The sequence below is a fragment of the Colobus angolensis genome, unplaced genomic scaffold (genome assembly GCF_000951035.1).
Source record: "Colobus angolensis palliatus isolate OR3802 unplaced genomic scaffold, Cang.pa_1.0 Scaffold12, whole genome shotgun sequence".
NCBI classification, from domain to species: Eukaryota; Metazoa; Chordata; class Mammalia; order Primates; family Cercopithecidae; genus Colobus; species Colobus angolensis.
The window spans coordinates 4,860,744-4,874,478 of NW_012113141.1; the positions used below are offsets into that span (position 1 = coordinate 4,860,744).

The 13,735-nt window shown below is 51.6% G+C and overlaps 1 protein-coding gene across 1 annotated transcript in view; it reads left to right on the forward strand.

Moving 5' to 3' along the window:
- Window positions 1–13,735, forward strand: part of CDH23 (cadherin-related 23) — a 296,198-nt gene that overhangs the window by 170,958 nt on the left and 111,505 nt on the right. Inside the window, 2 exon segments of the mRNA XM_011927642.1 lie at window positions 7,086–7,198; window positions 8,774–8,962. Of these exon segments, the coding sequence (XP_011783032.1) occupies window positions 7,086–7,198; window positions 8,774–8,962 (302 nt within the window).

Here is a 13,735-nt window from a genome sequence, read left to right on the forward strand (position 1 = left end):
CCAGGTGACCAAGTCAGAGGCCACAGTGGGGATGAGGGCCACACAGGTCAATCTCATCCAGCCTCCCCCCTCCATTCAGACACTGCCATTTAAAGAGATGGCTGCTTATGCCCAGCTCCTGAGATTCCGAGCTCCTCATAAGCCATGGCTTTTTCTTCTCTTCTCTCCCCTGCAGCCCCAATACAGGACTAGGCCCCAAGTATGCCGCTGCCTCTTACATACTGGTTGACCCTTTGGAATTGCTGCAGAGGGAGGAAGAGAAACTTCAGGCCATCCAACAAATGTATAATGAGCGCTGTTCTGGGGACTGCCAGACATAGCAGCATGAGACCCCGGCCCTTATCCTCAAGGCCACGCTGGTCTCCAGGGATGAGAATTAAAGAGGCCCCACCACACGGGGCAGCTGCCTCATGAGTTCTGAGCCCAGCACTCAAGGGCTCAGAGGAGCCAGAGGTGGCAGAGCCTCCAGACGCGACATGCGGGTGGGCTTCCTATAGCAGGTGATACTGGACCTTCAGAAAGGGCAGTTCCCAGCTGAGCGGGAAGCCTTGGGTTTTCTTTTAACTCTGAGTGCAGGAGAGCAGAGGCAGGACGCAGGGGCTGTTAGCCCAGCGGAGCAGACAAAGCAATTGAAAGTCATCAGTCTGTGTTCCCGCACGCACCACCAGCCACTCACTAAACTGCTTTTCACCCAGACCCAGCTCCGCTGTGGGTCAAGATGCTGCCGATGAGATAACAAGGGGACAAGATGTGGGAATGATGAGATTTGGCAGCGGGCAGGAGGGGCGATAATGCAGGTGGAGCAGGGGATGTGAAGTGGGGTAGCCTTCCAGCCTGGAAGAAGAAAGAGGAGGGGGATGAGCCTAAGCTCCACCTGCCCCACATGGCTCAAAGAGAGAGAGCTGCCCCCACCCACACACATATCCGACCTTCTACCCCCTGCCGCAGCCCCTCCCAGTCCACTTCCCTCTCCCTCTCCCACTTCCTTTGACCAGCTGGAAAACAGCAGAAGCCCCTTGCTTGACTCTGCGGCGCCCTCTAGCTGCCACTCAGCCTCTTGCCTTGTTTTTTACACCAAACTCTGGGCAGCAGCACCTGAGCACCTGCACTCACTGTCCCCACATCCCTGCCCCACCGTCCCTCAGTATCTTAAAGTCTGACTCTGGGGACATCTGAAGACCCAGTCTGTGGCCTTTGCCAGACCTTCCTCTTCCTGAACTCTCTGCTCTATCTGACCCTGCTGACCGTCAGGGAAGGACTGCCTCCTTCCCTAACTCCAGGCACCCGGCACTAGGCTGGTTTCCCATCTACCTCTCTGGCCATTGCCTCTCTGTCTCCTTCACTGCGTTCTAGATATTCCTGCTTATACTCGTCCAATTATACATCTGCCATAAAGGCCAGCCTCGCCTGGTGCTCTTTTCCGCAGTGTCTGACAAACGTCGCCAGCCCATTGTGCTGACAGCTCTTGTCTCTAGCCTTACCTTCCCCCACCAGTCCCCATGGTAGGTCACCTCCCCAGCTACCTGGAAGACATCACAACATGGAGAGTCTGCTGCTGTGTAAAACTCTACCATGGAGGAATTTATTTAGAACTTTCCAGAATGTGTAAGGACTCCCTCGTGTGTGTGTGTGTGTGTGTGTGTGTGTGTGTGTGTGTGTGTGTGTGATGGAGTCTTGCTCTGTCACCCAGGCTGGGGTGAACAATGGCATGATCTTGGTTCACTGCAACCTCTGCCGCCTGGGTTAAAACAATTCTCCTGCCTCAGCCTCCCGAGTGCTTGGATTATAGGCACCTGCCACCACAACTGGCTAATTTTTGTATTTGTAGTAGAGATGGGGTTTCAGTGTGTTGGCCACACTGTTCTTGAACTCCTGACCTCAAGTAATGCATCCACCTTGGCCTCCCAATGTGCTGGGATTACAGGTATGAGCCACGGTGCCCAGCCCTAGGACTCCCTCTTGAGGAAGAAGTCACTTTGTTGACACTCCACTCTATGAAGGATGATGATCTCTTATTTACCTCATCCTGTTTCCTTGCCCCATAGCACAGGGCCGGGCACAGAATGTGCACAAATGTGTGGAAAGTGAATGCTTGCAGGTAGAAAAAGAGAAATGTAAATCTAAGTCCAAGCTGGTCACTTGCTGGCCATGTGACCTTAGGCAAGTTATTGAACATCTCTGAGCCTGCTTCCTCACACAAAAGATGGGATATCTTCTTATAAGGTGGTTGCAACGAATAGGTGATGTGATTGTGCAAACAGCTTAGCTCAGTGCCTGGTACATGGTGTTTGATAAGTAGTGGCTACTACTTTTTAATAAATAGGAGAATGAAGGCTGCAATCCCCACCCCCGTCCAGCAGCCTTTCACACATGATTCATTCCTCCCAGCCTCTCTCTTGCAAATCTGAAAAGGTTGATTCCTGGAGCTCCTAGAGGAGGTGGTTGCCCCCAGGAAAACCAACAGGGCCAGTAATGACCTGCTTTTTTCTTTTGTGATCACTTTGAATTACCAGTTCCCAGAATCCTTACAGTGGTAAAAGTGCAGCCCCCACCCCACCCCCAAAACCCCTCCCCTACCAGATACACCCCCATCCTGGAACTCAGGACACCACCTGTCCGCCCAGGGGAAGCAGCTGCCCTTCTGTTCAGCAGTGGGGCTGAACAGATGAAAGGCATCCCTGGTGAGTGCCCCCAGCCCCCCAGGCCCCCATGGGACTTGGATAAAGAATGTCTGGGAGACCAGAAGGTGGACACGGAGGTATCAGTTTCCAGGAGAGCAGAGAAACTTGCATGTGTGGCTGCCAAGCCCACGGCGCCTGTGGAGGGGAGGATGTGGAAGTGGGGGAAGAAGGGAGGGCAGTGAGGCAGGGAAGTGGAGTTCCCCTCTGTACCCACCATTCTGAATGAGCGGGGAGCAGAGGCCAGAGCTCTGGGTTCAGGGCCCTGTGGGTCTGAGGGTTTTGTTCTCAGCCTCAGGTCAGGGCAGCCTGTAAACACTAGCCCTCTGTGGCGAGGCTATCCTGGTAAAAGTGTAGGGTTGGCTCAGTGTCACTGTGGGGAAAACAGCTGTAGGCACAGGCTGCTGGGATGGTGGGGAGAGACCACGGTGGTACCATCTTGGTAAAGCACAGGCAGCCAACATTTGTTCGGAGCTTCCTATGTCCCCAGCACTGTATTAACTTATTTAATCCTTAAAGTGACAGCCTGGGGTGCGGTCTATTATTACCCCCATTTTATAGACCAAGAAAACTTGATCAAGGTCTCACAGCCATTGAGTAGCAGAACCATGATTTGAACCCATGCAGTCTGTCTCCAGAGGGTGTAATCTTAACCATTTCTGTTTTCCAAATTGCTTCTCTTCAGGGGCCTTAGCTCAGCAAGTACTTACACTTTCAATTGTGTGGTTATATCATGAATGTCTGTCTTCACAGACAATTCATATGAGACTGAAGGCATGAAGCTTGCCTGCTTTTCCTTACTGATTCTCCAACACCTTGCACACAGTAGGTGCTCAATATGAACTTGAAGGAATGCGTGAATAAAAAAATCAATGAGTCTTTGAATGAGACATGCCCTCGGCCTTTCTAGCTTAGGGTGCAGGGCTCATCTCCTGGCCCTGCTCAAGCCTAGCAGCATCCCAGCGAGCGCCAGCGTTGCTATGGTGACAGTAAGAGCATCTTACCGAGCATCTCACTGAGTCAGTCCTCACTCAGGTGGCCTTGTCGGCTCCCTAGGTATGGCTCTTTCTGGGTGTTGATCTGGGGGGTTAGTCAGTGGTACTTGGCAGGAAGTGGGAAGGCGTACTCCATGCAAACAGATGTGTGAAAAAGAAGTGTGTGTGTGTGTGTGTGTGTGTGTCTTCAGTTTGGTTGAATGTGGACCATGTGGGGGGTACTTGCCTGCAGGTTGGTTGGAGAAGGTTGCCTAGGTTGGGGCATGGGGTGTCTTATGTCCTGGGGACAGATGCTGGGTTTGGGGTGGACAGTGTGGACATGAATGGGGCGTAGAAGCTGAGTGAAGAAATACAAGTGAGTGTTCCAGGGTTGAAACCCCTATTTTTCAAACCAAAAGCAAAGCACATCATTCAACAAGGGGCTTCAGGTTTGTGAATGATTTGTAAGAAAAATCTCACAAAGATAAAAATTGAATCACATTTAGTTAAACATTTGATAGCTTCCTTTATTGAAAAAAGTATATTTATATGAAAATCTGGAATGCCGGGATGCTGTTTGTGGGGGCTGAGGAGGGGACCCCTGCCTATGGGCATGTTGGGGCAAGGGTGGGAGGCCGAAGGCTCTGAGGTCTTGCCTCAGGGCAGCCCTTCAGCTCAGCCTTCGGGGCTCAGAGGATCTCGGACCCTACAGGGCCCTGCACTGCCTCTGCTTCACCCAACCTCAGCACTGATCACCCTGGACTGTGAGTACCTGGTTGAGCACTGTGGCCCCGATTAAAATGTATCACCATTATATATATACATATTTTTACATATATATATAACATATAATATATGTTTTTTGAGACAGAGTCTTGCTCTGTCACCCAGGCTGGAGTGCAGTGGCGTGATCTTGGCTCACTGCAACCTTAGCCTCCCAGCTTCAAGCGATTCTCAGGCCTCAGCCTCCTGAGTAGCTGGAATTACAGACATGTGCCACCACACCCAGCTAATTTTTGTATTTTTAGTAGAAATGTTGGCCAGGCTGGTCTTGAACTCCTGACCTCAAGTGATCTGCCCGCCTCCACCTCCCAAAGTGCTGGGATTACAGGCATGAGCCACCGCGCCCTGCCTGTATGCTCATTACAGAAGCACAATAACTGTTTGTTGAATGAATGAACAGATGAAAGCACACATATCGTTTCTCTAGCAGCAAAATTCCCAGCTAAAGGAACTCCCTTCTATCACACATTTGTATGCCTCCTTGCAATCCTGTCCCCACAACTCCCCACTATGCAAACACAGACACACAAAACCCAGCAGGAAGGCACCTAGGTCTCTCTATGGCTGGGAAAGGAAGCCTTAGGCAAGGGGATAGCTACAGCAACACCCTCTCCTGGGCTGGCCCCATGTTAGAGATTCTGAAGCCATAGACTGATAGACTGAGTTCTAAACAGGCCCCACTGTCTGCATCTTCTCCCTGGCCTTGCCAAGCCCATGCAGTGGGCTGGGAGGACTGGTGAGAGCGGCCACTAGCCACCAACCTGGATAGAAGTAAGCTGCCGTGCTGACTAGAACAGGCAGGTGACTCAGCATGGGTTGACTGAGAATAGCTTTTGTCCCGAAGTCTAAAGTTAGAAGAGGAAATTGCCCCCACCCTTGACTTTTTCCCTAGTTAATCCAAGAGATACTATGAGCCTCTGGTACATACAGATCCCTTTAGAGATGGGGAAAGGGAAGACCTGGGAGCTACAGCTGCTTCCATGGTGATTTTGGTGTTCACCTGCGGGTGTTGAAGGTTTGGGTATTAATTCTTGGGTATTAATGGAATCAGTGCCCATCCGTCATCCTCCCCAGTCCTGCTCGTTCTCCAGGAACCACCTCAAACAATAACAACGACAACACTTATTTTGTTCCAGGAATGGTCCCAAAGCAATATATCTAAACTTTCACACTTATTTTATCCTCATAACCCTATGAGGCAGATGCCATTATTATCTGTATTTCACGAGTGAGGAAACCAGGGCACAGAGGGGTTAGGTAAGTTGCCCAAGGTGACACAGCCAGTCAGTGTTCCAGGGAATTAATGACATCTCCTCTACAGAGTTTTCCTTCTTTGAGATTTCCCATCTGTAAACAGCCTCTCCCTGCTGCGAACTCAGAGATTCTGATTCTGGTGAGTACCAGAGATCACTTACTAGGCTGCAAATGCTTTGGCGTCAGAATTCTGGCAACCTGATATCTGCATGCCCAACAATGCCCAGCTCAGGGCCTGCTATAGGAAAGCCTACACCAGAGACTGCTGGGTGGGTGAATGAATGGGAGTGAGTGAGTATGTGAATGAGCCAACAAACAGGTTCATGAAGAGAGAGCCAAATGGAATTGGGATTTTCCCGGGTGAATTCACAGGCTGGTGGGAAGGGCATATGGGCAAGGCAGCAGCCCATGCAGGACTAGCCCAGGTGGGGAACATGCCTGCCACTGTGTGCCCAGCATTGGCCAGGTACCTTAAGGGACAGTCATGAAAGGTCCTCATCTTCAGAGGGCCGGGAAGGGAGATCCAATTAACACCCAAGAAGCAACTGGGGAACAGTTAGTTACAAAACAGTGACTACTGCCTGTGGAGACTGGAAGGGGCCAGTTAAAGAAGTCAGGACTGCCTTTCTGGAGGAGGAGGAGAAGAGGCTGGCACTGAGCTAGGCAGAGGGTGAGGACAAGAGAGAAAGACAGACGCTAAAAGATGAGGAGGCAGGAAAGAGCATAGTGATCTGGAGAAACACAAGGATGCCAGTGTGAGTTTCTGCGGACAGGAAGCAGAAATTGAAGCTGACAGAGGGAGAGGGGTGGGCTTACAGAGACATAGGTTTGAGGCAAGTGTGGCTCATAGATAATTTTTGCTAGGACTTTAAATACATATCTTAAATTTTAATAAGTACTTAACATAGTACTTATTTTTAAATTATGTCTTTAATTTACATTTGTTGTAAAAGGAAACTTTACATCACTGTCATAAATTGAAAAAGAATAGAACCATAAGAATAAGCACAAGAGAAATAAAACCAGGTTACTGCATCCTAGCTGGTGTCTACTCCCTTTGGAAGGCTCTGAGCCTGAAGCCTGCTCTCTCTTTGTTAAAAAAGAAATCAAGCGAGTCTAGAGAAGTGTTAAAGTGTAGTAGCACCAAACCAAGACTTTCTCCATAGCTGGGTCAGAGAGACCAGAAGGAGACTGGAAAGGCCATGCTGTTCTCCTTCTGGGACCCGGTGCTGCCTGCTGGCTGCTCCATGGACTCCAGGGCTCTTTCTATTACTCTTGAACCAGCATTCATTTCAGTAACTGATGAGTCTTTAATGCCCAGAGAGGAGCCCTGGCCCCAGCTCCATGCCCCCCCGCCCTGTGCCCGGTCACACCTGAATGCTTCTGTCTCTTGCAGGGAATACCAACAGCATCTTTGCCCTGGACTACATCAGTGGAGCACTGACCTTGAATGGCCTGCTGGACCGGGAGAACCCCCTGTACAGCCACGGCTTCATCCTGACTGTGAAGGTGAGAACTACGTGGGCACCTCTACCCCAGGTAGAGGGGATGCCCCCGCTCAGATACCAGCCTCCAGTGGTGTCCGAGGGCTCCTGCCCCTGGTGGTGGCTCCAGAAGCACATCGCTTCTGTGCTCTCACCCTGCACTGCCTCCCGGGGCTGTGCCCAGGGCCCCATTAGGAAGGCACCCAAATTATGAAGTTGTAGGTGTGCCGGGCGTGCCGCATCCATTATCAACAACCACATAGAATGGAACTTGTATGCCCTCTCAGCGGGAGGCACACAATAGGTGCTCATCCTGTGGTCCTTCCTTACTTTTGTCCCAGCATTCCAAGTTCTCTGTTGCAGCCACCTAGAATTCTGGAACTTGCCCCGTTTCTGGGGTTCTGTCCCACTTCCATGTGCCACGGCTTCCTGGGTTAAGAAACAGCAGTGCAGCAGGGAGGAAAGGAGGTGCTGGGGTCCCCACCCCAGAATGTGAGGCAGAGCTACAGTCCCACACCCCCTGCAGCTGCGTGCCACTCATGGTCGGTTTTAATTCAAATCAGTGACTTGCAGAGCCATTCCCTGAGAAACCCATTTAGGGGTATGGATCCTGTCTGAGCCACAGGGGCTCTTCCCAGCCCAGGCCATCAGCCATCGATTGAGAGAAATGGGTGGCCCAAAGACTGAGGCCAGGGGCTCTGGGAAGGAGGCCCTTCCATTGCCATGGGGAGGACGGTGCAGCCCAGCCTGGCCCTTAATTGCTGTCCTTGACCTTGAGAGGCCCTGCTGTTCAGGTGTGGGTTAGCCATGGGAGGGTGTGCTCACACCACCGTCCTTCCCTCCCATCTGCTCTCCTCCCATGGAGGTGAGGTGGTCAGGTCCACCAGAGAGAGCTGCCCCCTGGTCCCAGCACCCCACTGTGGGACTTGAACTCTTTCTGTTTTTATATAAAATGTGGGGGTGTGTTCTCACACTTAGCTGTGAACCCAAATCCCCTGGGAAGCTATTGAAAGGTATCTGCTCCTGTGTCTCTTACCCAGAGAGATTCAGATTCAGAAGGCTGAAGTCAGAACTGGGAATGGGCACTTTTGGGCCCATGGCTCTGGCCCACAGACTGGACACCCAGTTATCTGAATCAGTCCATCTATGCTGACCCTCAGTGCCGAGCCCAGGGTTCAGGCCATAGCAGATGCTCAATTGTCTTGATTAACCACCAGCACAAACATTCTTGGCCTCAGTTTCACCATCTGCCAAAGAGGATGAAGACTTCCCCCTTGTCCCTCGATGAACCCCCAGATCTGTCTTGTCCTCACCCCATCTCATCCATCTGCTGTCAGTCTTAGGCTCCTACTACCTGAGCTAGAAATCTACTCTGGCTGTGAATCCTTGTCCAAGTTACTTAAGCTCTCTGAGCCTTAGTTTTCTTATCACTAAAATGGGGATGCTAATGATAAAATCTTCCTCCTGGAGTTGGAGTGAGGATTAGATGGGATCATTCACATTGAAGCACAGTGGCTGGTGCTGAGAAAGTCCTTGGTAAGCAAGAGCTGTTGCTGTGATTAGCTGCCTTCACCCCGGGGTGACCGGTCTCTGTCCGCAGGGCACGGAGCTGAACGATGACCGCACCCCATCTGACGCTACAGTCACCACGACCTTTAATATCCTGGTTATTGACATCAATGACAACGCCCCAGAGTTCAACAGCTCCGAGTACAGCGTGGCCATCACTGAGCTGGCACAGGTCGGCTTTGCCCTTCCACTCTTCATCCAGGTGGTGGACAAGGATGAGGTGAGTCCCTGGGCACATGGCCCATGCAGACCCACCACCCATCTGGACCCACCACCCATCCGGACCCACCCCGCTGCCTGGGCTGTTCAGGTCCTCAGCTATAAAATAGAAACAAACATTGCAGCACCCCACTCCTGGTAGCTTCTGAGGATAAATAAGGCTGAAAAAAAATCTCTAGTCTCTACTTTTGGATTACCCCCTACACCCTGCAAAAAACATGTGAGCACATGTTTCCATATGTGTGGTTATTATTTAGAAGTTACGTACATGATCATCATACTAATCTAGTAGAGACATTGTAAAGCATGCACAAAAATGCAATTTTAAAAGGTGGAAATAAAGCCAGGTGCAGTGGCTCATGCCTGTAATCCCAGCACTTTGGGAGGCCGGCAGATCACGAGGTCAGAAGTTCGAGACCAGCCTGGCCAACATGGCGAAACCCCGTCTCTACTAAAAATACAAAAATTAGCCGGGCGTGGTGGCGGGCACCTGTAATCCCATCTATGTGAGAGGCTGAGGCAGGAGAATTGCTTGAACCTGGGAGGTGGAGGTTGCAGGAGCTGAGATAGCACCATTGTACTCCAGCCCTGGGAACAAGAGCAAGACTCCATCTCAAAAAAAAAAAAAAAAAAAAGTAGAAATAAACCATATGTGTATTTTCACACACCTGATGGATCATCTGCTGCCCTCTCTGGGATGCCTGTACCCATTTTTGCTCCTGTTCAAATAATGACCTTAGCAGAAAGTCTAATTCCTGTTTTTGGTGTAATAATGACCCTGAATTTTCCATGTGAAGAGCGAAAGGACCTAGGTGCTTTGGAGGGGATCCCACTCCATAAGAAGACCCCTGCATCACCGGGGGTCTGCCCTGGCTGGGCCCAGTCTTAAAAGGAAGTAAGGGAGAGCTGCAGAGGAGGAGGGAGGAGGCTCAGGTTGGGGGCAGCCCCCTGCACTGCTCCTGCCACATCACAGGGGCAGGGGTGGGGAGGGGCAGAGCGGCCAGGCCTCTATGAGTTGGGGCCAGGTCTCCATCCCTTCAGGACCCTCTCAGCCTGCCTCCTCCCCTGCCCTCACCCCTCCTTGTGTCCCATCTCCCTGCCTGTCAGCAGCTGCCATGCTAATAGGACTTCTATTTATTACTGCTGCTCCTCCTGGCCCACTCTGCTCAGGAATTCCATTAGGTTTTCCAGCCTGAGGTGCTTCTCTTCAATTACTCTTTGTGTGGGTCTGCCGTGGTGGCCTTGCTCCAGGCTGGTCTTCCTCCACCGCCCTCGGAGGAGCCGTCTCTACTCTGGCTGCTTAGCAAGCGGCCCTCCCTGTTGACCCAGGAGCCCCTGTGCCCACGTCTCGTGCCACTTCCGTCAGCTCCTCTCAACCAGACACGGTCCCCGCAAGGACTCAGGGCACGTGGGCAAGTCAGTCCCACCATGCGCATGTGTGTGCGCTCAGGTGTGTGCGCACACGTGTGTGTGTGTGTGTGTGTGTGTGTGTGTGTAACGTGTGTCTCCACCCCCTGCTAAGACGTTCCATACCTATCTGTCCGAGGTAACTAAAGTATGTATTGATCACCTACTGTTTACAAGGAGCTATATTTAACCTCTTGGGGAGCCAAGTGTAACCCATGGTCCTTGTCCCAAGGAGTCAACAGTGTGTTGATACAAATACAGTATGTACATTTTAAAACATATTTTAAAGCCAGGCACAGTGGCTCACACCTGTAGTCCCAGCACTTTGGGAGGCCAAGGCAGGTGGATCGCTTGAGGCCAGGAGTTCAAGACCAACCGGGACAACGTGGTGAAACCCCATCTCTACTAAAAATACAAAAATTAGCCAGGCATGATGGTGTGCTCCTGTAATCCCAGCTACTCAGGAGGCTGAGGCATGAGAATTGCTTGAACCTGGGAGGCAGAGGTTGCAATGAGTAGAGATCGTACCACTGCACTCCAGCCTAGGTGACCCTGTCTCAAAAAAAACCCCAAAAAACATATTTTTTAATGTAGCAGTTTTAAAAGGTGGAAAAAGCAGGTATTAAAACAAGTTCTAATATGTTCTCACACCCTGATGGATCACTTTGTATTCCCCTTTAGGGCAGGCACCTCCTTTTGGAGATGACTGTACGAATGAGATGCTCAGACGAAAGTCCCATGTGTGGTTTCAGGAGATCCATAATGCCCAAGAGAAGAGAAATATGGATACCAGCGTGGGGTCCAGGTCCAGTGACCACAGGCAGGGAGGAGTCAGCTGGAGAAGGGGCAGTAGGGGCTGGGAGGATCAGGAGAGGCTCTATGGTGAGAAGGGCCTAGGGCTGTACCCAGGGACACACAGGAAGGTCGGCTGGCCAGAGCAGGCCATAATCCAGGCAAGCAAGGACGTGTGCAGTGGGGAGGTAGGCCAGGACCCCAGCCAAGGAACTGAGGCTTGATCTTGGAGGCAACCCAGAAGGAAGGCAGCTTGTGTGGGGGCGGCACAAGCTCTGGAGTCAGATAGGGCCTGTGTTTCAGCCTGGCCTTGCCAAGTACTAGCTGTGTGACCTCAGGTAAAGTAATGAGCCTCACTTTGTCCATATGTTTAAAAAAGAATAGAAAAGAAAGAGAATGTATCCATCAGCTTATATTGTAGTAACGAGTTAGCCCCGCATAAAGGTTGATTTCTCCTGCGGATGAGAGGCCAGCACAGGTGGGCAGGGAAAGCCCACCCATGTAGTCGCCGACGGGCACAATCTGCAGGTCCCTCGGTCATCCCTGCAGCACGGAAAAGGCAGCTGGAGGCCTAAGCACCAGCTCTTCTGTGCTTCATCCCAGAAGTGGCTCTGTGACTTCTACCCAATGACTATTGGCCAAAACTAGTTATGTGCCTCCACCTCGCCACTAGCAGGCCAGGAAGCATGGGGAAGGTGCCAAGTAGTTGTCTCTGCCACAGAGGAGGAGGCATGTACAGGGCGCAGCACAGCACCTGTCTCACAAACGTTAGCCGTTGTCATCATTGAGGAGCTGTAGCTCCTGACCAGGACTGGGTCCAGTGAGCACTGCCAGCTGTAAGGCCGGAACCCCCCAGGCCTGCTCACCCCAACTGGTTGAGGGCAATGTAACCCTGACACCTCTGGTTTTATCTCAGGCTCCCTTTGCTAGAAGTGCTTTCTGAAATGTCTGCAGGAAAGCTCACGGGTATCTGGGTCCAACCCGCCTCTAGTGACTGCCCCCGACCCAGGCTCAGCCATTGGCATACCCGCTGCTGTCAGGGCACCCAATGCCACCAGGGACCATTCCCTGCTCTCCATGGCTGTTTTCCCAAGGGAGCTGGTCGGTGTCTCTGACAGTGCAAGCCTGGCCTCCTCTTCTCCGGGGCACAGTGAGTTGCAGAGACAGAGCCAATGAGGAGAGGCAGCCCAGGAGCCCAGGCCACCCAACCCTGAGGTCACCTTGGCCATCTTCCAGCCTCCGGGTGAGGTGGCCCCCAAACCATCCCGCATGTGGCACCAGGCCCATTCCTCAATAAGAGGGAGGGATGAGTTGCTTTCGGCCCCAGCTCTGTTCCCGTGTGTCTCGAGTCCTTCTCTGGAGGAATCCAGAGCTGGCCAGGTGAATGCTGCAGAGGGCCAGTCTCGGGTATAGGGAGGCCCCACCATGATGGAGGATCAGGCCCAGGCACCCCGTGGAGCATGTAACCACATTGTCAACAGGAGCAAAAGAAGGACTGCAAAAGCAGTTGAACATTGTCTGAGTGTCCAGAATCAGAAAAATCAGGGAACCACAATGAGAAATCGGGCAACTGTTAGAGAAAAGATTTTTAGAAAGGTGTTGTTTCTTGCCGGTCCGTTTCTGAGGAAAAAATACATCTGTTGGGATTTGTGTCTGGGTTGAAGGTGACTCTGGATTTGCTTGGTGTGGCAGGAAAACGTGTTCATTGAGCAAATTCTCTGGAGGGAAGGAAGCCGGTGGAGCAGTCACAACCCTCTGTCCCAGGCTCTGTGGAGCCAAGTGACTCTCGCACTGCCCGTGATTAGTGTGAGGATCCCATTAAATCTAACTCCTGGTTGCACTGAATGGTGCACAGGGGCAGGGCATGCCTGGTTTGACTCACCAGTGTAACCCAGGCCCCCATGCTCTGCCTGGAATGTGGGGGGCACTCCAGAAATGAGCATTGGTTGAGTTGATGCACGGTTAAATGCCCAAGTATCAGCGAGATGGCCCAGGGCTTTTCCCAAACCAGGTCTGGCTGAGTTTGTGTAGCAAGGATGACTCAGAAATCCACTGTGGGGCAGCGGAGGGAGCTGATGCAAAACAGAAAAGGGAAGGAGGAAGCAGTGTAACTTCTCCAGAGGAACTTTGTGGCAGTCTCTCCTAATGAGGACACTAATCGAATTCACTGTTGCCACCAGATTGAAGATTCTGCTCAGTCTCTCACTGAATCTCAGGCTCTGCCAGCCCATTCACAACAACAAAGGTGCTTGAAAGCAGTCCTTTCTGTCTCCCAAGGACTCCATTCACATTGTCAAGTCTCACTGAGTAATTTCTTCTCCTTTGCCTGGCTATAGAAAACCAGGGAAGGAAAGGACGGGGTGGGCTGAAACCAGCAACAACCCATTTGTACCTTGTGACAGTTGAAATGCAAATAGCTGGTTGTGATGCAAATCAGAAAAAAAAAAAAAAAAAATCCGAAAGGCAGAAGCACCAGAAGTCGGCCTTGGTGTGGGGAGCTCATCTCTGAGTTTCAAATTAGAGGTTGTGGCAGCCTCATTCCCCTGCACGCAGCGGCTGGGCATTTTCTCATGTC